Genomic DNA, 24,209 nt, shown 5'->3' with positions numbered 1-24,209 from the left:
AAACATGCAGTTATAAGATGTATAGTAATTTTCAGTACCAGCAGAAATATATATCTTTTCCCAAACTAATCAAATCTGCAGAAGGCAACCGGGACTTATTTGTGTGCATAGAAGACCAATAGCAATGTTTGCTTGCTAAAATTAAATCTCTGGCAGGAGCACAAGGCTGAGTACAAAAAGCTGGATTTGCTAAGCAAAGCAGTAACTCAGTGTATGCATCAAATTTCGAACAACGCCACCGCCTACACATGAAAAATACCCACACAACTCACCTGCCCTCTCTTACACACCAGCCGCAGTAAGGGTCCTTTGCTTGAGCACACTTTTCACAGTCTGAGTATTTGTGACAGTCCTGTACAGGAAGTCGATATACCTAGGGAACCAAAAGTAAGGAAAACTGTAATATGTCTGAAGAAGACACAAGGAGACTGAAAAGTTAATGAATGGGATTGTACAGCACTGTTGCCTGTGACAGCAGACTCGACCCTGTATTACTGTGATCAGAGCTCAGTTTGATTTTAACAAAATCCATATGAACAAAGTCTGCTTACCCCCCCTACCTTGACTTAACAAAATCCAAGTTTACACATTTCCTGCTCTTTTTCACTGCAAGTATTCTTTAATCTCTCTCCAAAGTAACACAGGATGTTTTTCTAATCCAGGATCATGGTGTCTTAAAAAACAGTTTTTCAGTTCCTCCAGATTATGTTGTTACTTCTAGAAATCTGCAGAACAGAAACTGCACAAACAGCTCTTCTAATTCAAGAAACAGCTACTGCGAGATGGATACTTTCAAATGGCTAACTAGCTAGATCATTTCTTAACCAGAATATCTTCTCCTTCCTATAGCTAGCACTATGACAAAATTGTTTGGCAATGCATCCATACATGGCATTTTTGGCCAGAAGCATTTCAGGAAGTTTGAAAGCACATCAGTGCCAGGGTGCTCAGGGGTATGGCACTTCTCCACTCACAACCCTTGTGGCATGCAATAAATTTAAGAGAGAAAAGAAAGAAAATGGAAATAATTGTGACAGGAAGCAGCAGGGAAAACAGTGTCATCAGTTCCCATACCCTCAGTAAATATATAGCTTCTGGTTTTGCTTTCCTGTGGTGGTGAGAATAAACAATTTTGTTTCTATGGCATACAGAAGAATGAGGCAGCACAGTCATCCCTCTTAATTATGCTGGTGAAACTGTGCAAGAGGGAACGGGGGATACTTCCTCCTGGTGCTATTGATCACTGTTTCAGTTTTAAAGAGTGCAAAAAGTTTAGCAGCAGTACCTGCAAGACAGAAGCTTCCTTTTTCTACCTTTTTCTCTCATTTAAAGCAACCGGCAGTTACAAAGTTACTTCAAAAGTCGGAATTTGGCCTTCTTCCACATTAAGAAAGTTCAGTCTGACTCAGTTAAGGAAAAAGTCAGCATTTGATAGTTTTCATGTATTTATTATTACTTAGGTATTCCTTTTCAACACTCTTCTCCTACTTCTTTTTCCTTCCACAGATTCTTACCTAACTAGAGCTGAGTTGCTGGAACACTGTTTCACTAACTGGTACCCCTCTCATGAGTAACTTAGTACCAATGAATGGCTTTTTTATGACAAAGTATTTGTTTCATAACTCTGGCAGGCAGAAACAAGCCCTAGAGTCTCTCCAAGTTTTATGTAAACTTAATGGATTTTAAAAAATAGCTGCTCAGTTTACAGTCAGCTTCAAAATGCAAAGAATCTAACTTTAGAGATTTTCCACTTGACATTCTTAATCAGAGAGACTGGTAAAAACTAAAACAAGCAAATGAACTAGCAACAGCGCTAAGCGACTGCCCCAGGCTTCTGTTTTATTCCCAATATGATAGTTATCATAAGGAATTTGGGATTCAACCCTTTCTGTTTACTTATAATGAAGCAGAATAAGCAGGGCAGGGGTGGTGCAGTCTTTTCCAATTTCCCCTTGAAGCTGCAAGGGTTTCTCCTAATCTCTGCACGAGCTCCGGGAGCAGCACAGGGAAGGGGGGAGGACTCGTTAAATACTTTGCTCCCAGCCACCCACGGCTACTGACACAGCAGAAGGAGGCAGGAGGAGGGGGGGGGAGAAGCAAAACGGGAAAGTGAGAGCTTATTTCTTTCTGTGACTCTAACCTCTGTATCATTCTTCCCCTTATTTTCTCTGGATCTGATTTCCTTTAAAAGGCTGTTTCCAGCTATCACCCATCACAACAATACTTTCACTTTTGCTCAAGTGCCTACAGAGCCCGGCATTTCATTTCTGCCTGCCGAGGCAGGCTGCATCTGCCAGTTAGCTTAGCATTAAGCAATGCACATCAGTGCAGCTATCGTGCCCTTTACTGGTTTGCCTTTTTCAAATAACTCCAAACCATTTTAACTCCCAGGGCAGGGTTCCGATATATCTATTTCCACAACTCCCAGCTCTTCTTAAAACAGAAGTGCACATTCCAACATTTGTTCTTCTCCCCTCACTTATGTCACTTTATTGGTTCCAGCGATTAAGGCTCTCATTCTCCTTCCATCTATCTAGCTCTAAAAGTGGGTGGGACCATTCACTGTAATTAACTCCTGAAGATGACAGTAATGTAATGCCATTACAGAGCTCCCAAGCTTAGTTATTCATACTTAAGCTGAACAGATTTTGTAAAAGAAAACTATTATACATATTATTCAGAAATTGCAGTGGCTAGGGAGAACTACTTGGAAAAGATTAAACTGAATACTTTCTTTGGTAGCAAATTACCACTATCTAAATTTAAACATTTTGTAAAGATGGAATTATTTCTCCAGATTTTCTCTGAAAAATTAGGCTGTGGCCTGCCTAAATGCTACCTTTTCAGGCAGACTGTAACCAGAAAACTTGTCTTCCTTCAGGGTTGCTCCCATCCTTCATGCTGCTCAGCAGCTCGTTGGATAGCCTGGTAGGGACTTTGGGGCTTTCAAACAGTGTGCTAATTTGTCAAATGGGGTGCCAGGCTGTCCTGTCTTTGTGGAGAATTTTGAGATTTGGAGTGCTGTTCCAAATCTGAATGGAAGCCGGATTAGAAGTATCAGCTACTTCACAAAATGAAATAACCTCTCTCACACTTTTGTATTATTAAATGCTTTATCAGTTACTAATCTGGCATGTTTTCCAATGTGGCTTCTAGACTGAAAACCTTCAGCTAGAATATAACATTCCCACAGCAGAAATTTATGAATCCTTCTATAAAACAGAAACAGAAGACACTTTTCCCACCGTTTTCCCCCATATACTGTACTCTCCTTTCACAGCCACCATCATTCTCCCTCTGTTAGTGCTACTGGAGCATTTCCCATGTCCCATTCAGTGTCACTGTCAGTGGTGAAGATTGGCAGACGGCAGCAGTCTGTCACCCATCCTGTCCGGGACAGCTGGTGAACCACGTGGTTGAGGTTGGTAGCTCCAGTGACCACAAAGAGAAGTGTCAGAAGCAGGTTGCAGCCAGAGGTGAGGGGGAAATCCGGCATCCCTCTCATTTCCTGCTTGTTTTTTTTTTCTTTCTTTCTTCCTTCACAAATAGTCATTCTGCCTCACCCGCCAGCACAGAGAAGGGAAACCTAGAAAAGGCTGTTTGTTCCTTTTGTGGCAGAGTCTGATCTTTCCTGCTGCACTGATTCAGCTCTAGGCAGGAACTCATAACTCATACAAAGGTATTTCCAGAAGTTGCAGTTCTTTCCGTTGCTTCTTAGCTTTTGACAGCAAGACTCATGAAAACTCTGGGATGCTTTACACATGTGTAAATGCTATTATGTCAGCCACCAACATCCTAAATCCTGAAGCGTTCCAGTGCTCCTTAGAAGGACCAGCGCCAGCTACAGCAACCCGGGCACCACTGTGGTGAGGCTGTGGACAAAGCCCAAGCCCTGTGACTGCCCTGTCATGTGCCGCAGCTTGACCCAGAGGTGTGTTCTGCTGCCAAACACAATATGATCCTCCTCACAGATCCCCTTTGAAAGCTTTAGGGGTGAACTCACTTCCCATTCCCAAACTCATTAAGGACATAACTTTTTCCCAAGTGATAGTACACCAGCTTGGAGTTGAGAAAAGTCTCATTTTTGGAGAGACCTACCTTGAAGTCAGAAGAACTGCCAACACTAAAAGGATCATATAAACCCTCTTTGCTTAGCTTTACAGGCATCTGCAGTCCTATTGCTCATGCCTGATGGAGTGAGCCTGAAGTAGAGAGCTGCAGAAGCTGGTAAAAGAAGGCCTTTCACCTTCTTTTTACATCCACCTGCTACCGCTGGGATCATTCTCATTTCCTGGTAACGTGCTGTGTTCCTCCCCATTGCAAAGGTGCATATACGAACCATGAGTGGGAGGAGCCACACCAAACAGCACAACTTCTGAGAATAACTGTGAGATGAACAGACCTTAGGTAAAGTTGCAGAGAAAGTTAAACTTGACCTGACCCCTTGACAGAAGAGGGATACTCTACCTTGTCTGTGGTCATCACGTACAGATTCTCTTGGGTTTTGTCAACGACCAGGTCTTTCTTTATCGGTTTGTTTAGTTCAACAGTAAGAGAGCTGTATTCAGTTGCAGAGGATGACAGGAACACCTATTTCATGGAGGAAAGAGAGGTGGTTAATGTTGCTATTTTACTGTTTTCAATGATCATTCATGAAAACCCTGTGTTTACTCAAGTTCACAAATATATATTGGAGAAAACATTTCAATTTGAAGCATTTGATATCAAAAACAGCAAGCACAGAATACAAGTCACAAAATCTCCCACTGCTTGCAATAGTTCAAATTTGTATTGACTTTTTAAAAATACTGATTTATTTTTAGTGCTGTAAAATTCATATTCTCAACTCTGAGCCTTTGCACTTGATGGTGTCCAAATTTGTTGTTCTCTTTTATGGTAACCAATAGTGTCAGCTTCAAATCTCAAAGCACATAGAGATGCAAGGCCATCACTTGCCTTCAAGCAAAAGAACATATGTTGTGTTTCAATCTTGGCACTTTAACACTGCAGACACACATGAACACTTAATCCCCATACCCAACAGTCAGAATTTACCAGAGCTCCACCTTCAGCTTTATATTTTTATCCATATTCCATTGATTGAATGGACAGACTGATTACAAGATGAAAAATTGTGTAGCCCACTAATATGGGCTTGAATAGAGATAAGAGTAAAGCAATTGTTATATTACCTACGGCTATTTATATAGGGCTCTCAGTAGGTACCTAAACCTTAGACAAAAGTGACATTCAGGAGATGCTAATTCAACCTGTGTATCAGAGAAGCTGCAGTACATAAGAGAGAAGCTGTTTTTCCTTTGAAATTAAAAATACCAAACACCAAGAGAATCTATTCCTGAGATGTGATATTACAAATCACATACACTTTTAGAGTAGAAGCATGCTCTTACTACAAATTGCAACATTTTAAACACCTTCCAGTTTTTTAAGTCAGAAACTTTACCTTAAGAATTTTACCATCCGAAGTTCCCAGAAATGCCACCGTATGCCCATTTTCCACAGTCACAGTAACAGCCGTGAGATTCATCCCTTCTTTTTGTAATACTGGCTTCTCTATAACACCATTTTTACTTCCCAAAAGGTATGGTAAGTGTTCAGAGCCACAGGGGAAATTTTTGCTTGCATTCTAATAAGGAATAGCAATACAGAATGATGTTAAACATTCAGATCACTAATTCCTAGCTAAGAGTGCAGTGCAACCATATTACTACAATATAATATCCCTCAGACATACAGGGAGAGAAATGGATTGTCTGGCTATTTTCCCCAAGCCAAGAGGCAGCAATCAGAAAGCAGTTTGCTAATTGCAGACTGCTCCAATACCTCCACCTCCCAGGAGAGATGGAGGGAGAAAATGTGTTGTTTCTGTTTCACTACAGAAGCACAGCTTACAAAGTAACCATTGAAGGCTGTTTTTTTTATTTTGTTTTCTTTCTTAATTGGCTTCTATCCATAGAAAAGCAATGCACTGACAACTGTGTCATGAACTTCAATGCATTCCCTCTTCAATATGCTTCAATCCTAAACTGCAGTGAGCTCCACCAGAGGAAAGTTCAGTCACAGCTTGGCTTTCCTGCTGAAATTGGTAATGAGACTGCTTTCTGATCTGACACCCTCACCTCCTTTTTTCAGGGAGCCAGGGCCTCTCCATTTGTCACATTCAGAATTTGTATATTTGATGCTCACCTCAGATACACAGGTATTGCAGTGAGAAGCACTGTGGTGTTTGGAAGCCAAAAGTGCTCCTTTGGCTTCTTACCTGTGCTAGGCACCTAATGTGTGGAGGATTGTGGTTTCATGAGATGAAGGATGCTGGGCTAATACCAGTAAAAGGTATTCCCATGCCTCCTCTCTTCTGCTATTCACTCCTACCCCTGGGCTGTTGCACACCACCTTCTCAAGTTGTGCTGAAACATCTGCTTACGCAAGCATGCAGCTTATTCAGGCTGGGGAATTAAGCCATCTTTTTAAAAGCTGGCTGAGTTATTTTTAAGTTGATTCAAACCCTCAGCCTAGTTTAGGGTTGGCGTGCACAAGTGGGGTTTGGGAATAGATTGAGTGGTGTGGGCAAGAACATCAAAAAGCCAATGGGGATGCTGAAGACTGGCTCTTAAAGCCACAGTTATGAATGGGAGAACATTATCTTAAAATGTCAAACAGTGACCTCCAAAAACTTTGTAGCCATGGTAATCACAAACCATAAAAAGAAAAGGCAGATGGCCATTAGGCTATGGACATATTTCGGGCCAGAACAATATACAAACACTGCTTGAATGTAAGAAACATGCATATTTCCAGGTATCTGAAAATTCAAATCCAAGTGAGAAACAACACTGAACTCTAGATACCAGCTAAATGTTTCTTAATACTGTTAAAAACATCAAAAATGTATTGGCTGAGACCAGAATTATATATACATAGTGATCATCTGAAGGCTGATCATGGACATAACGAATCACTGCATTTGACTTATTAATTTCCATACCAGAAGGAACCTTTTAAAAAAAGCACACTTATGAAACCAAATAAGACATATCTTTTGGAAGACAACCATTCTTATTCAAAAGGCTCCAAATTATGACAATCTTGCCACCTCTTGCTTGACCTACTCTGCAACCCCCCAATCACACTCCATTTCCAGAGTACTGAAAACTCAGAAGCTGGATTTAATGTCATCTCACAATACTTTAGCTCAAAGCCTCAAAGTCACCTAAAATAAGACACAGTATATTTTACACTAATTCTAACACAGATTCTAAAACTGAGGCTGATATTACCAGTCCCTTTAATCCACATGGGTTTTCTACTGCAAAGAGTTTGTAAAATGCGCTGGTATTCTGATTAGTGTAGCAATCGTTCCGATTTTTTTCCATCTTTTCATTGATGTGCCTCAAGGAAAACACACACATGGCAGATTTTAGAGAGCCGTTATCTTTGTTTACTTTGCTGAAGAGTGCAAGAAGCACTTTGTCATCCAACAGAGTATCCACAGTTTGTTGTTGCTGAGCCATGCTCTTGGCCAGCTCTTCTCCTGGCGTGGTGACGTAAGCAGAATGACAGTGATCATAAGCACCATCATCATCTTTACATCCTAAGTCCATTTCAAAGTAGGAATAATAATGGGCATCGTCTTTGCACAAACGTGCAATAAGCGTGCGGTTATTGACGGGCTGTTTCTCTTGCTGGTTAAAAATAAAATAAACATAATTTTTATACTCAAAGACTGCAACAAATTGTTGTGTGCTTGATGAGTGATATGCTGACTTAACAGCTGCTGAGTCTGTATACATTTCAAAAATGTCTTTCCCATCACTTTCGTAGAGCTGCCGAGTGCTAATTATTATCCCGTTATCATTTGGCCCATTCCCTTTCCCAACAAACAACACTCGGTCATTATTCAAGGAAGTGATCAGTCCCACAGTCCATACATTCTCATCATTGCTTGCTACAAAGGACTTCTCTCCACTACTGTCCACATAATGCACAACTTTTGTAATGTTTTCTAGATTTCTGATGGCACAGATTCCCTTAAAAAGGCTTCCACACACCACAATTGCTTTATCTGCCTTGTTCAGCAACAGTAGCTTGTTATAATTGTCAGTCATTACTGCCTCTTTGCACTGATTTTCATCTATGGGAGGTGTGCACTTTTTGTTATCCTTTTTTGGACCTGTTTCTACAAATTCAAGTTCCTCCATGTTTTCTGTAAGGTGGTACAGAGCATTTACTGCTCCCAAATAGACTCTCCCAGTGTCATTATCCACTGTTAGGTGATTCAGTTCTGTGGCACTCTGAAAATATTTCAGTTCCTCATTTTTGGATAAGGTGAAGCAAAAACAGCTCAAAATGCTCAGTGTCCAGGTCCATAAAGCCATTTCTGTGTAATACCTAAAAGGGAAAAAGAAAAGAAAAACATAAAACATACTTAAAGTTTACATTAAATTCAGCAGCATGAAGGTTTTTTTTTTTTAGTGTTTTCATACACCAATATATTCATCCTTGTACATATGCAAACATCATGAAGATTATGGAAAGTTTCAAATCATGTTAATTGTCTAGCAATTTAATATGTTGGGGAAGGACGAAACAAGGTCACATGCCTAATTGACTATTATATCACTAACTAGATGATCAGTCCTGCTACAGAGCACAGTGAGGTCAACAGACCATCTGAAACAGGGCAGAGAGGCAAGAAGTGGTAGCGCTTCTCCAGTGAGCTTTGTGTTTTGTGAATTGTTTACTACAGGGATTTTAAAAATAAGCCAGATGATCCCAGTGTCTCAGCTGGCTCCCCCTTACTAGAGGGACAGAATTTACATGAAATTCCTCGAGGCATTCAGAGTTGCAGGACTTGACAGGTAAAGGAAAAAATCCTTCCACTGACTGCAAGTAAGTCTGGATCTGACAGCTGATGCTGTTAAAGAAGGCGTTACACTAGTCCTTCTCACTGGTGCGAAGCTGGAGGGCGGCACAGCCCTTAGTATGTAACATTTCCTTTGACTGCTGGTATGCATCACAGTCTAACACTTCAATTCACTTAAGCAGTGAAACTTAATTGTTTTAAATCTGTTTCAAGAACATCACTTAGAGTTTTGTGGGCTTAAGATTCTGTTACCTGCTTTTTCAGACTTTCTACTTCCAAGGAAGATCACCTGGCTGTTTGCAATTAAACAAACACCTTCTGAAACTTGTAAGAAGGAGCCTAATTTTAACTCCAGGAGTTAAATGAGGAGGCAAGTCCGAACTGGCTTTCTAAGCACACAACATTTTCAGACCTGCAAGTGTTAAGTTATGAAAGCAGAAAACATGCCTTCTTCAGGCGTGCTTGGACATATGGGCGTTAGGGATAAGGCATAAATCACATTTGGAGGAAATACTGAAAAATAAATATGATCCAGAGTATTTTCATTTTGAAAGTTAGTCATGTGACCTCATAGTCTGATGAGAAAGGCATCTGTAAAGTTAAAAGAAATCTTAAGTCAAACCTGAAAATATCAGGAACTGTGAATAGAAGGGGAAAAATAAAACCCAGAAAAGGCAAAAGAGACTTTAACAAAGCAATTTAACAGGGGAAAGTCTTGTAGGAGGATGAAAACAGCATAAAATGCCAAAACAAGGAACTGAAAGAAATAAAAGAAAAATAATAGCGATAAAAAAAACATGCTCCTGTGCCAGCCAAAGCTTCTGTTCTGGCAGTAGCAATAAACTGTGGTGGGATGTGAAAGGGAATTGCCTGAATCATCATTTATACTGGACAACAAGACTTAAATGTCAACAACCAGGCTGCAAAAGGTTTTGAGCAGGGAGGGAAGAGCTGTTGTGAGAACAAACCATCTGCCAGGCCTGAAACCCAGAGCAGCATCACCAGCAATCCAGCAAGACAAATCCTTCCTTCCAGCATTCACTGTGTTTAGCTCCTCAGGGAATGAGCGTGCAACAGTGAGAAGAGTGTTTCTAAAGGAAGAGTGACTCTAACTTCTAAAAAACCAAAACCTACTAAATGTAACTCAAAATAATAACAAAGACAAAATAAAAAGCTATCTTCAGTCTTATTTTGCTAAAACTCATATCATGAATCAAACCGAGTAGTTAACTGTAAAATGAGGTCAAAGAAGAGACAGCACATTACCGAGGGCATAAACCTAACTTCTAATGATAGGCTGACCTCATACGACCGAGTGACCAGGAAATGTCTGAGAATTATACCCTATTTCTGATATATACTGACTTCAGCACATACCTTGAAAAAAATGAAGTGTTAGGCTTCTCTACAGCAACCTTACACCCGCTCCAAAGAGCTCAGAAGAATTCTTATATTATTTGTAAGAAATCATTCTTTTCTTCCTGCTCCTAAGGACCTCAATTTTCCAAACAAGCTTTGATCCCAGCTTACATCTCAGTGGCTAAATGGCATATCATAATGCATGTCATCTAGTTTCAAATATAGTCTCTTACAGTTATTTGCAATGAGATGAAAAAACAGCTTGATATACTACTGCAATGTTGTTTCCTAAGAGTTGTATCATTCTACTACCTATTGTACAAGGATCAAATGCAAAAAAATACAGGTTCTTTTGTTCATGTTTTTCCCACAATGTAAAAAACATGTACAGATCATTGCTATCTCAGATCTCAATCAAAAAAGCCATAAATAGGTGTGCTTATAAACTATGCCTCTAATGAGGGAAAGTAATTTATTGTACCTTAAATTCTGTACTCAGCTCACCCCCACGTCCATTTCTTTCAGTGGAATTAAAAAAAAAAAAAACCTCAAGGATAAAATGTGTCTCTTTAAGATGCATTACTGAATTGTAAGACAGATATTAGAAATGGACTGTTTAACAGTATTCATTAATTTGAATCTCTCCTTTCTGCAGCGTTTTGTCCATTTGTGGCATCCAGCTTAATGACACAAGCTGAACTTCCAATACACATGTCTTTGTCCCATGGGCAGGAAGGACAGTCTTGCTGGTTCATGCCAGAGTCAGGGTTTAAGGAAGATGAATACATTTTGCAGCTCTAAAACAGATTCTTACAAACAAAGCAGTTAATCTCTCTGTATAAAACGGGTAACACTTCCTCCCTGGTATTTGCTTCCTTGTTTACTTGAGAATTAAAATTTGAGGAACAAGGACAGCCTCTTAAGAACCATGTATGGACCCCACCTAGAAGACGACAATTCCAGTTTCATTGGGGACTACAAAATGAATACCAGCAACAAAGTAATGAGAGTTTAATCTTTGTTAGGAAGATCATTAGGTCCATGATGCTCAAATCCCATTAAAAAATACTATAGCAAAAATGCCTCTTGCAAAACTGGCCAGACAAATCCTGTAAGGCACTAGAAAGAAAAGCTTTATTTAAATTATTCAGAACTACATGCATTCTCCATTAATTCTACTTTTTTTTACTTTCTCTTTTCTTTCTTTTTTTTTTTGGCATTCACTTCCTGCCACCCTGGTCTCATGCTGAATATGGTCAGATTATTTCAGACTTCCAGTCAGGGTAACAGTTCTTCCTTCTCTCCTTCCTTCTCCGTATCTACTGATTTCATTTTTTCCCTTTCATCAAAGCAAACAGTAAATAAAAATTAAATACACAATGGAAAAGATACAAAACTAAATCTCCACGCACTTCTAAAAGACCAGACTTAACAAAAGGAAAAGCAAACCCAAATGAAATGAGAGGCACTATAACCACAGCTCATCCTCATCTGCTCTCAACTCAGGTAAGCAGCAGCTGGAAAAATCCTGCTAAGGCTAGCTGCTTGTGGTAGGACCTACCAGGCAGCTATTAGCACAGATGCCCTATTGAGTTAGGTGCTGTGGAAATGTATCAAGAAACATTTTCCTGCTGCAAAAAGCTTCTGTTTTAGATGAACAAGTCAGAGAAAAGAAAAGGAACAACAAAGAAAAGGAGCAAGAAACCCAGGCTGGAGCTGGAGAGTGGAACCCGAGATGTTCAGCATGGGCAAACGTATGTCTAGTGGATTAATCCTGTAACTACACATGAGCCTGTGAGGTTTACTCAAAGTCAAGCCCTGGTCCTGAGAGCTGATGTATGCCCACTGATCCCAGCCTGCATTAGTTTTAAGCACTTGGCACAATCAGGATAAAAGAAGCCCAGTAGAGCAGTTGATTATTATGTTATCATTCTTTTCACTCTCAAAGTCCTGTCTCTATCCTCCTTCTTGCCCTGCCCCCCAATATGATTAAAATCATCTTTATCACTCTCCCATCAAGATTAGCTGAACTGCATAATCATTGCCTTCTGAGCAAACCCTTGGACTTCTCCCTTTTCCATCTCTGCCTTCCCCATCCCTTCCCCCATCCCCAAATACTCTTCTTGCAAAAGCTATTCTGACTCTTCTGCTTTATACAGAGCTGAAAGTCATTTCTATGAATATCCTGAAAGGATGGTAATAATAATAAACATATTCCCAAAGCAGAAGAATTTTATTATAAAAATGTGCATGTTAATTAAAAAAACAGTGTGAGTAACATATAGCCGCTCTCCAGTCACTCCGAGACTTGGCAGGTGACAATGTTATTTGGTGATAAGGACAATATGATATTAGCCGCCAAGTACTTTAAAAGAAATTGACTGAAACCAAGCAACTTCTTGCTGCTTACAAGGAATAAGAAACTCTACAAGTTACGCACAGGAAGTGCAGAGCACCCAGGAGAACATTTTCATACAGCGGAAACTATTATAAAATGACACTGTACTGAAATGACACAGCTATCAGTGCTCTGTCCTATTTCTAAGCGGATCAATTTAAATTTAAGTACATATATGTTTTTTTCTCAGACAAGACCAATAACCTTAGGTAGCAGTTAATTCTTCAAAAGATATGCAGAAAATAAAGAGCATCTATAATCCACAAGCACAAAGTGAGCTTCAATTTGACCTCATACTCCTCTTGTAAATATACTCAAAAATTCAGCAGAGACATTTATATGGATATGTCTGTAGCTTTCCTCCTTTACTGCCCAGTCCTCTGCTGTACCTGTATGCAAGAACCTTCAACTTCTCAGCCATCCCCAGTTCTTTTTTCTGTCTTAAACAAAACTTTAGCTTTATGTTACTTGATTTCTTATATTAATTTCAGCTGAAGTGAAAGCATATCAAATTTTGCCTGAAATCTAAATAATTGTGGGCTAAAACAAGTGATATTCCCAAAAATGCTGAACAAGAAAGACTTCCTCGTGTAGGAATAATTGTGTCCGTTTATCTTCTGGGGTGTTTCTGCAGAGAAGTTCTTTGCGAAACCATACTATATTGAAGTAAACTCTGTTACATCATCTAGTCTAGACAAAGTTTTCTTCCTTGAAATTCTGGGTTTAGAGACAAACACTTCTGCCAACAGATCAGTTTGCAAAACTGATCTAATATGCTTTTAGAGTAAGCAGTGCAGAGAACTCTGGTTCCCGCTGCAAACTCTCCCCTAATCAGGAGGAACCCCCCCCAGATCTTGCAACATAAAAAGGTAAAAGTCCAAAGGAGCCACCCAAATGGCTTAGAGATTTTTAGTAAAGAGAAGAGAATTAAGAGAAAAGAAATTTCTCTTCTCCCTCATTTTGGGCAACTTTGATTTTAGTTTCAGATAGGTTTTCTACAAGTTAAAAATAATTCAGTTTTCATTTTTAAGCTAAAATAATTCAGAACAGAAATCACAGAACCTGTGTTAGATAGGAGATGAATAGAAATTCGGTTGGGATTTCAAAGTTGCTAATTTCTGTGAGAACTGTAGGTAAATGGGAACAGTTCCCACCCCCTCCTACCACCACTCTTTTTACTATTCCCTAAAGCTCATCAAAGATGCAGTTCACTGGTTCAGAGAAGGAATCACCTAGTAAGAAACTCCACAGGATTCACACACATTTCCTAAGAGGGAGGCAACATCCTGGAAAGGCTTTGGAAGAAGAACAACTTCTTTTGTAGACTATGGCAGAGATCCAAAAAATTCTTTGTAGAAACAACCAGAATAGTGACTGCTGTGAGAGGTGACTATCCCTTTAGTCGTGATGGTTTCCTGTTAGATTGTTCCTTCTTCGGGAGGTCACTTTGTGGAAAACAAAAAACCAATATCCATTTCTTCAAAAGATGTGATACCCTTTACTGCTCAAACGTAAAAGGATTCATTTTCCTTCTCTTTCACTGTTCCTCAAAACACAATTTGCTAAGCTATAAGGCATCTTGGTATGGGACAAATCATCACATCTGGTCAGATTGCTAAAGAAGTGGCAACAAAAGGGACAAATACTTATAACACAGATTATATTCCTGATATGAAAGACAAAAGTTTGCCAGACAAGGTCAATCTTAATCATTTTTCTTATATTTTAAATGAGTAATCATCAATAATATAAGCTTTATGCTTTTTTTAACAGTTATACTGATAGAGATGATGGATCTTCTTTTATAAGGAGCATTGCAAATTACAGATTTGCAAAGGAAATAATGAATGCTACCCTCTCAGTCCCTGTGCATTCTGCAGGTGTTTTGCTGTGATCCCTGGATAAAGTAAATGGACAAAATATGGAACAATAAACTGAGGTCACAGAAAATTAGTGTTTCCTATACCATGGGTTCATCTGTCTGGGCAAGCATGAGCTGTGCCCGAGGGCTCCCAGAAGAGTGAACCCATCACTTGTGTCTGCAGCACCAGAACAGGCCAATGGTGGCTGGGAGATGAGAGAGCATATACCCAGTGGTTCACTGGGGAGAGGGGCGAGGGGGGAAAGGTCGCTGTATCTCTGAAGAACCTTATTTTTCACAAGACCTGAGGTATCAGCAGTGGCTCTTGCAGAAAGAGCTCATATAACTCCTTTTCTGAGACAGACCATTAACGTGAACGGACATTGTGGGACATCCCACAGTATGGCTAGCTGGGAGATTAAGGGTTCAGAAAGGATGAAGCAGCGTGGCATATATGAGGCTGCTCAAAGAGAACTTTACGGACTTTTTTGGACCTTTACTACCAAGGTCATCCACATATCATCATCAGATGAGTTTGAGAATCTGTACCACCAGTCATGGTACCAGAGGTCACCAAACCTGCCACCTTCCTCACGCCTCAGAGTCTCCAAGGAAGGGGGGAAATCAAACATGGAATTTCATCCAGCTCTCATATCTCTGGCAACTACTGCAAATTGGATTCCTGTATACAAACAGTTCAGAAACCCGAACAGTCCTTCACTTCAAAAATGCTTCCCAATCCCAACATGAAAAAGATTTTTCAAGGCTTTACAGCTGAAGCATTAGCTAACAGCTGTGGAGCACAACTGCTTTCCACAGCAGATCCTGAATCCACAAGGATCCCAGAGTGTCCCCACAAAGGCCTCTCAGACTTGGTGAAAAATTGGCAGGGTTGAGTGAAAAGTTTAAATGAGTCAAATTGCTAGCAAATTCAGGGTTCACAGCAATAATTATGCCATTAGCTTCAAACTAAATTAATACACTACTAGTAGTCTGAATGAAAACCTTCCATCCAAACACACCTAAACTCCAGAATCTTCAATATTCTGATCCAGATCCAAACTCAGACCAAAAGAGAGGAGGAGGAGGAGGGTAAGTCTCAATTTTGCAACTAGGACTCATTCAAAAGAGCATTAACAGCAGCTAATGAGACTCAGAAAATGTATGCTTAAATATTTTGCAGTCCAACTCAAGAAATTCCAATAATGTGCTGTCTTTGCAACATCAGCAGGTAAACCAAAAAAGCAGAATTTTGTAGATTTATATGAACTCTCTGAAGCAAAGCTGTGCTGCACAAAGCTGAACTCTAATGAATTCCCTCGTTTATTACAGCCAGATCAGCCCCGGTTTTGATTTCTAAAATCTCTTCTACCACAGATTCTGCTACAGTCCAAGATTTTTTTTTTGGAGCTCGCAGGAATCAAAACAGGAATTCTGTAAATGAAAGTACCTTCAGAGTTCACAATGCCAGCTAGCTTAATAATAATCAATAAAAATAGCTACTGAGAAAAGACCTTATTCCATAGCATTAGATATTAACAATTACTGGGTATAAAACACTCTGATATACGGGTAGTTTATGCCAAAAAGGGCTCTTCAAACCCATATTTTTATTATTGTAATTTTTATTATAAAGACAAGTGTTTATATTACCACCTCAAATAAGATCACTGCATATGTGTAATTCCAGTCCCACGTATCCATTCATCACCACCCAAGAAAAGAGGAGAACACTAGAAGGCCTACACATTCCCTACACAAACTGGCCTTTTTGCACCATATCTCATTTCAATTTGGGCTTCTGTATTCAGCCCTCCCATCTTTTTTGTTATTTCCTCCTATATTCAGTAGAAATAAAACCATTTTTATGAGGCCTGGCTTTCTCGGTTTTACAAAGATGTAGTTGACCTGCAAGAAAAACAGCCGAGTGATGTGCTTCATGGCAGGCAGCTGCCTCGGCAGGAATTCGAACCAGGAGATTCCTTGGCTTTGGCAAAACCACAGGGTCCCCCAATAAAAAAAAAAGTTTTTTATTTTTTTCAAACATCACTGAGCGCTGAGCACAAAACTGCCTTATGGACCAGATACCCAGCTGTATCTGGTGCTTCACCCGGTCTGCACACCAGTCTGCCGCCTGTGCAGGACCACAGGCCCCTGCAGATCCCGGAGCACTGGCGACGTGGGGGCATCCCAGCTGCGTGACAGGAACCGGCACCATGGCACCCATGACTGCCAGCTCGGGGCAAGCACCGGCTGATTTCACCCCTTCTGCAACTCAGGAAAACTGGTTGCTTTATCTGAGGACCCAGCAGAAAATGCTAGAGAGCCTAGAGCATGGGAAGGAAACACCAGAGCGCTAGGACAGCTTTAATTCATTGGCGTTGCCTGTGCTAATGAGGGTATTGCAGCTCAAGGAAAAAAATGCATTTATACTGATAGTAAAAGGACTCTGTGTCACTAGCTCCATGCTACAACAACGAATTGCTTGTTTTCAGTGCTAAGGTCATCTTCAAGGACTGTTTTTGGACTTCCCCTGGAAGAAACAAGAAAGGAGGGGGATTTTTTTCCACAGTGCGAGGGAATCTGAGCATGACCATGTGGAAACAAACACAAACTATTCTGGCTCCTTCCTTGCCAGACCCAGTCCTCTCTCGTAATTAACCATTAATCACACGCACAAAAAATCGGATCCAAAAGACGACATTTCCAGCATGCGCTAAGCTTCACTTTCCCTAGAACGGGGGCAGGCGAGACGCGCGAGGTCACCCACAGGCAATCCATCTCCCCCTAAACACAGAAGCGGCAAACCGCGCTCTGCATTTCAAACGCAGGCCACCGCAGCCCTTTGCAGCGCCGTCCCGCTTCGGTGGCGCCCACGGCATGCAAATGCCCCGAGCTGACTTCAGCAGGGCAGGAGAAGGTCGGTGAGCAGCCAGGAATTGCCCTGCTGTGGCAAAGCCATGCACAACGGCAGACTGACTCCTGAAGCTAAGTGGCGTTTTGGCGCAAGGTGGGGCCGTGATTTTTTTTTCTTCCTATTAAATTAAAATGTTTTGAGACTTCACAGAACAATCATGTACAAGCCTCGATGATAAGGCAGTATGAAATTTATAAACACATAGATCAATAAAACACAAACATGGCAAGTAATTTATTCAGCCCTGTGCAGCAAAACCTCTTTTTCCCTAATTCTGCCCCTTAGTTGACAGTGTTTGCTGTGTGATTTTGTGTCTCATCATCGTATTCTTCTGTTTCTCATTATTTTGTTTTCCCATTTGGGTTTAACAGGTTCTCGCATCCTTCATTTTAATGCAGTCATCTGGCTGTGCCAATGATTTATCCAGGAAATTCGGAGAGGTGGGACAGAAGCGCTGTGAAAATGGGAGGCTGGGAGCCGCACTAAATGGAGCACTGTCTACGTACTGTACTTAGGCAGCTGATAATGCAAGCCACAAAGAGACAGAGTGGCAGAGGAGGATGGGGAAAATTCTTGAAATGGAAAGTTTACTGAATGTCAGGAGCCAAGAAGCACATAGCTGAGGAATGCAGAATTTTCCTGGCTTCTGCTGCTGCTGGAGATAAATTGCAAGGTTTTGTCTGGTTTGTCTTTCTTTAAATTCTTTAAACTATCATTTGTACCATTTGTATGTCCACAGTGGTGTCGCTCATTTTGTTTACTCTGAGATTAAAGTTTTTTTTCTCTGCCCTTAAAATTAATGTCCATGACACTTTTTAAAAATCCATTTTAATTTTCCTCCCTTACAGATCTTTTCACATCTTCTTACAGCTCCTCCTTCCCCCACCTTCTTCTTTTCTTCTCAGGCACAGCATCCTAGCTTTCCTCTCCTACAGTTGCTACTATTCCAGCTTGAATACTCTTGTGGAAAGTCTCTGATGACCAAGCAGGATGTAGATGAAAAAAAAAGGGGGGGAAAAAAGAACAAGAACCTCAGATGATTTTCAGACCTCATTATGGAAGTCAGAAACACTCACTGCCTCATTGACTTTCTATCTCAATTCATATCTGGTCTGGAAACATCTCTTCTGTTTCTTGACAACATTTTTGTTTTCCCTCCTTCTGCCTTTCAAACAGAGGAATGAAAAAGAAAATACAACAAAAAATACTTAACTCCATGGCGCCTGTTGGTTTTAGATACTCAGTGGTCACTCCAGCTGTGGGTGAAGGAGCAAACACGTGCACTGAAGAGATGACAAGCAGGCGCCACACTGCAGCAGGAGAAGCTGAAGCAGAGGTGCACTGCATGGGTGTGACAGTGCAGCAGAGACAACTGCGGGGCAAGCTGGTCCGGGAAAGGTGATGAATATGAGGAGAGCAGGGAAAAGGAGGGGAGATGCATGGCACCAAGCCCGGATCAGCTGGGATAAGCAGAAGAGAAGCGTGGCAAGAAAAGGCACTTGGTAAATATCTGGGGAGGCTTTTAACATAGCTAGGAAATGAGTGAAACACAATCCACAAGATAGAAGGCTTGCAGCAAATCAGATTGCTAAAATAAATATCACGTGCAGTATAAAGGGTTAAGCAGCAGAGATACAAATAAATACAGAACAGGCTGTGTGGTACTGAGTTGCATTTGATTGCATTCATTCATTTATCCATCATGGCTTTCTATCGCCACAGGCGAGAGAAGACAAAACAGAATTGCAGCATTTTGACTTGTATTTACCTTTTGCTTTTTTCAAACATAGGAGGATGGAATAAATGAAAGGAACGTTCTTTGTTCTAATGGAATCGTGGCTGCTTGTGCACATCCAATCTGCCCGTACCGAAACGGGGCACGCTTGTTCCATGTTTCTATTCATTACATTTTACTCCAAATTTATACAGCCAGTTAACCAGTAACTTGCACAGATCTGACAGCAGCACCTACCTGTACTGATCTATTTAATGGCCTGTCGGCAATACCATTATAAAATCCTCTTTTTATGGATGCATAACACAGTCGTAAAATGTGTTTTCCTAGCTTCAAAATTGTCCAACTTGATTCCATCTCCAGGAGCACTTTATTTTTAAAAGTAGCACGGTACAATGCGTGATGAAAATATATTACCATCCATTTCACACTGATCCCTGCCCAACCCCTCCAAAACGGAGGTCCTTCTTTTAAAATTACAACCCTCAGCCACACTGAACACAAAACTACAATTTTGGTAGAGCAGCTCTAATGCATGTGAGACAGGTGTGAATCAAACCAGTGTGTTTAGACAGGCTCAGGACCCACTGCGGTAAAACCAGCCAACCAGTTTCAAAGGGCCGGGCTGTGTCCCAACAGAGCATATCTGGCTGCTTTTTAAGCAGTTAAGATCAACCATCCAACTCTGTTTCACATGAAGTTCGTCACTGCAGCATTTTCACCTGCCTGCCCTAATAGGAGCAAATAGAAACAAGTGCCATTGAGCTTGGTGCACTTTCTAGCGCCCAGCAGGTGCAACTGATCCCCACCAAGAGCTCCCTGTGCTCAGTCCAGGAATTGTTTATGCTCTGTGTTCAGGGCTCAGATAGGATTTAGGTGATGCATAAACTGTGCACACGGCTCTCTGCAGGGTGCAATTTTTACCCAGAAAAGCTGCTGTCCAGTAAGTGCATGCATGTGTACAGTCTTTCCCTCTATACCCTGAAACTCCCCCCGCCAGCCTAAATCCCAGAATTTGTCCCCATACTTATTAGTCCCAGATTTACCACTTTCTCCTGTCAGATACCCTCTTCAAAGGCATTCAAGAACCACAATTCATGTCCCTAAAGATCACGAAATGGGATTTTTAGGTGTGTGGAGGTAAAAAGCAACAGACAAACAAACCAACCCTTCTACTCCTACCAATAACAACCCAAGGTTTGGGGGATATGTTCATCTGCCTTCTGATCCTGGAGACAAGCCATTCTCAAATTTAAACCGCTCCCCGACCCCAACAACTGACAGACTCAGAAATGTATCTTTAAAGCAAAAGATAAAAAGAAATAAAAAAGAAAGCTCTTAATGCCCTAAATAAAACATCTGGTTTCGTTTTCCTAACACCCCAGAGTTAACCCTTTGTAAGAGTTGGTAACTCTAAACTCTATATAAACTGGCTGACGAGCTGGGCTAACCACAGTCCAGTTAAGCATTTTCCTGCTATTGGCGGCATAATGCCTTTTTAACCTTTTGCTTAAAGAAATGCTCCTAAGGTACTCTGATGAAAAACACATGATTAGGTACGTTCACAGTGACAAGTCTCCCCGTGAGCTGCGGACATCCACTCCCAGGCGTTTTTGCCAATGCTGGGGCAGGGCATGTCTGAAACCCAGCTGCAACAGGGCAAGTTTCTTCTGCACATTTATACCAGGATAAAGAGGCCACCGTGAGCGGCTGTTCAACAGCTGGTGGGAGCGTTTGTTTTCTGGCTGGTAAGCATTTTTGGACACACGATTTAGTACAGCCAATAAGGGTAAGCTACATTATCAGCGACAAATACAGAGCAATGTAAATCCTCCTACTTGCTTGACTAGTTTCATCCCACATGCCTAATTATTCAGGCAGCCTTCAAAGATTTCTGTTGGGCAGCTTTTGTCATGCATCTTCTCAGCTCTTAGGCTAAATGTTTCTTTTACGGCACCCACTGATGTGGTTAAAAGGTCTAATCCAAGTATAGTTTATAATGTTTGCTTTGTATATAGGGTACTTTGGTATTTGTGTCTCAAATCTGAATTTAGAGTGGCTGCTCCATATATTCAGAAATTTTGTACAGTAGATAAACTCTAAGTTGAACCATGGCCTGCACACATTCTAATAGAGAATATATATCAAGAAAATTCTTATAACATGATCACCATGCATAAATACTTTTCTGAACTGTTTGAAAACAAATAAGCTGAAAATTTATTGGACTACATTAAGACACAAAGTTTATAGTGCTGGTGGGCATGTGTAATAAGGCCTGTGTCTCAAAGCATGACATCACTGAAAACAGAATCTGCATTTCCTTGCAAAGCAATATGACAGTCATAATTAAGCTGTTTAATATATAGATTCTGAAGCATTTATCTGGATAGTTTTATTTCCAAGTAATGAAAATTGCATAGGTCACAATTGTCTCAGAAACACTACTGATTTTACACGTGGTGCATAAGGAAATATTACTGTAATAGCCAAAGAATGTGAGTTTTTGTACATGCTGTGTATTTCATGAGATAAGTCATTGTGTAGACTCAAATAAAAAGTAACAAATTTAAGGGCCAGTTTGCCCTGTAAAATATTCTCCCTAATCCTCGTAAAGATATGCGTCTTGCTAATCCTTCTGTCTGAAAACATTTTTGTGAATGACTTTGAACATTTCTATCACATTTTATCAGCTTTAAGCTGATCTAATTTCTCTAATTTTCACCAGGTTTGTCTGTCCAGATATCAGACTTTTATACTTGATCTGGTTTTGTATAAAACCCCCAGAATGTTACATTTTAATTTCCAAAGCAGACATTTGTCTTCATCTGCATCTTGTAAAGTACTAAGCACCTTCTTGGCCCTTAATAAATTAGGAGCAATGACCGATGCATCAGGTAGTAATAGCATCCAATTAGTGATAATGTATGATGCTTGCTTAAGTGTTATGAGTCACATCATAGCGCAGAGATATTTGCCCGTTCATGCTGCATGCCCTGGGTATGATGTACCAGCTCTCTGCAGCCATGACACAGAGTGCCAGCACAGCCTAAAAATCCCAACCCCTTGCCCTGATCTTCAGCGTGAATTTCTACATACACTTAGATGCTAATAGTTTGGGCACTAATGACTACCATCAGAAATGTTGCATCTCCAAGTTTTAAATATGCCTGTTCACCAAGCTTGTGACAATAAGATGACCACACACGTTTGTTAAAAACATGAGGTTACAACCTGCCAAGCACATGGAAGGTTTTGAAGCACTGGAAACTCTTCTGTGGATGTGTTTTCCCTTCCAAAACAAAGCTGGAAACCAATCCTGGAGGCCAGAAATCCCATTTCCACCAGTGGGGGCTGGAGTCTCAGTACAACCAAGTTCTCAACAAGAGATAAATTTTCAACTGGTTTCTGCTGTGAGCTCACAGAGCCTGTGGAGTCACATCAGAGGAGGCTTCACTCCGAGATGTGAGTGACTTGTATATCCTATGATGTTCTGCAAATGATTTGTTAACACAATCTACCATCAAATGAATACACACCACCTCCCACAGAAAACAGTGGGAGTTGTACATGTATATCTGAGCATATTTTTTTCCTCGATAGCTTTCTACAGGACTTAAATGATGACATAAGGAAAAGCCAGTGGGAAGTTCAAATTCCCTGTTCATATGATGGGAGAACAGTAGGCATGAATTGTAAAAAAAAAATTAAAATTGTAAAAGAAAAATTGTAAACAAAAGTAAGCATTATAGAGACATTCAGCAATTTACTAAAGTACCAAAATGTGAGGATGTTTGAGATGATAGAGATCATTCATTCAGTAAAAGTTCTGAAATTCATGTTAGCTTGCTCTGAAAAATCAAGTAGTTGCAGTTCACCAAGGCTTTGTCTCTGGACTAGTTCTGTATCAGCATCTGTAACCTACTGGAATTTATTCAGGCTGAGTACACTGTCATTTGATATAGTTAATGTCATTGGAAAGTGAACTCCTAGCACTGATTCAAAGAAAAATGGCACGGAGAAGAGCTGGTATCAAGACGGAATCACGCTTGACAAGGGAATCGAGCAAGCAAGCTACTGGGCCCCAAATTTGAGCAAGTTTTAAAGCCTCAGTGGTTCAGTTTCCAGTATGCAACACCGGGGTACAGTGTTTTTATTCCTCTGCGAAGGATACACGACACATGGGAAAAAGCATTTTATAAAATAAGAACTTACCTCATGAGAAGATTCAAAAAACAAAACACCTAGACAGCTCCAGTACATTGCTAGAACTTAGCCACCCTATCCAACTTTCCTTACAGGTATGGGTAAACTTCTTCAGACAGAAAATTCAGATTATTTCAAACAGAAATGTGTATCCCTACTTATTTATTTTTAAAGTCAGAATGTCTATAAAGTACAGTCCTTTCTGTTTTGCTGGTCCCTGGCGGTGGGGACTGAGGGAAGTCCTGGAGTCCCCACAGTGTGTCCAGCTCTGCTACGTGGTGTGAAGGATGCTGAAGCCACGGCCCCTTCACTCGCTCTAGCCTCCTTTCCAGCACAACCACATTTGCTTCACGGTCACGTTGTGGGCAACATTTACACACAAGCAAAACAAGAGTAACAAATGCTTTTAATGATGGCCTCCTTGCCTCAGGTTTGACCATACATGGTGGCTAAAAAATGGTAAACAAAAGCATTTCCTACCTACATTTAGAAAGAACTACAGCTCTGCAGTAGGGAAACTATAATGCAGATTAGTCTGTATTTCCTAGTATATGCCCAGGAAGTTAAAAGTCATACTACTCTGTCTGCTTACTTGATGTTTGAAAGCACTTCCTACCACCAAAATATCAGTAAATTCTCATGCAGTCTCATCCTACAAAAAAACTACAGAAGTGAACCATTGATTTTAATAAAAGCAGAAACTGCCTGTACTGAAAAAAGACAACACGTTTTTAGCCCCAGCTTTCACAGATTTGCACTGTTTACCTATGGTGTGATACCCAGCAGATGGAAAAGCACACAATTACATGATCACACTTGTTTAGGTTTTAACTTTGCCTATACTCATTT

The 24,209-nt window shown here is 40.6% G+C and overlaps 1 protein-coding gene across 3 annotated transcripts in view; it reads right to left on the bottom strand.

The window, feature by feature from the left end:
* Positions 1-24,209, bottom strand: part of PLXNB2 (plexin B2) — a 260,640-nt gene that overhangs the window by 74,308 nt on the left and 162,123 nt on the right. For 2 of the 3 annotated variants that reach the window (XM_026080566.1, XM_026080567.1), the window contains exons 4-7: positions 7,299-8,409; positions 5,465-5,647; positions 4,468-4,590; positions 273-373 (exon numbers count right to left, since the gene is read on the bottom strand). In XM_026080566.1, coding sequence (XP_025936351.1) covers positions 273-373; positions 4,468-4,590; positions 5,465-5,647; positions 7,299-8,409 — 1,518 coding nt within the window. The remainder of the gene's footprint in view (positions 1-272; positions 374-4,467; positions 4,591-5,464; positions 5,648-7,298; positions 8,410-24,209) is intronic. The other variant, XM_026080568.1, reaches the window with a different exon arrangement.

This window comes from Apteryx rowi, unplaced genomic scaffold, assembly GCF_003343035.1.
Source record: "Apteryx rowi isolate R43461 unplaced genomic scaffold, aptRow1 scaffold_526, whole genome shotgun sequence".
NCBI lineage: Eukaryota > Metazoa > Chordata > Aves > Apterygiformes > Apterygidae > Apteryx > Apteryx rowi.
This window is presented reverse-complemented; position numbering and strand designations above follow the sequence as displayed.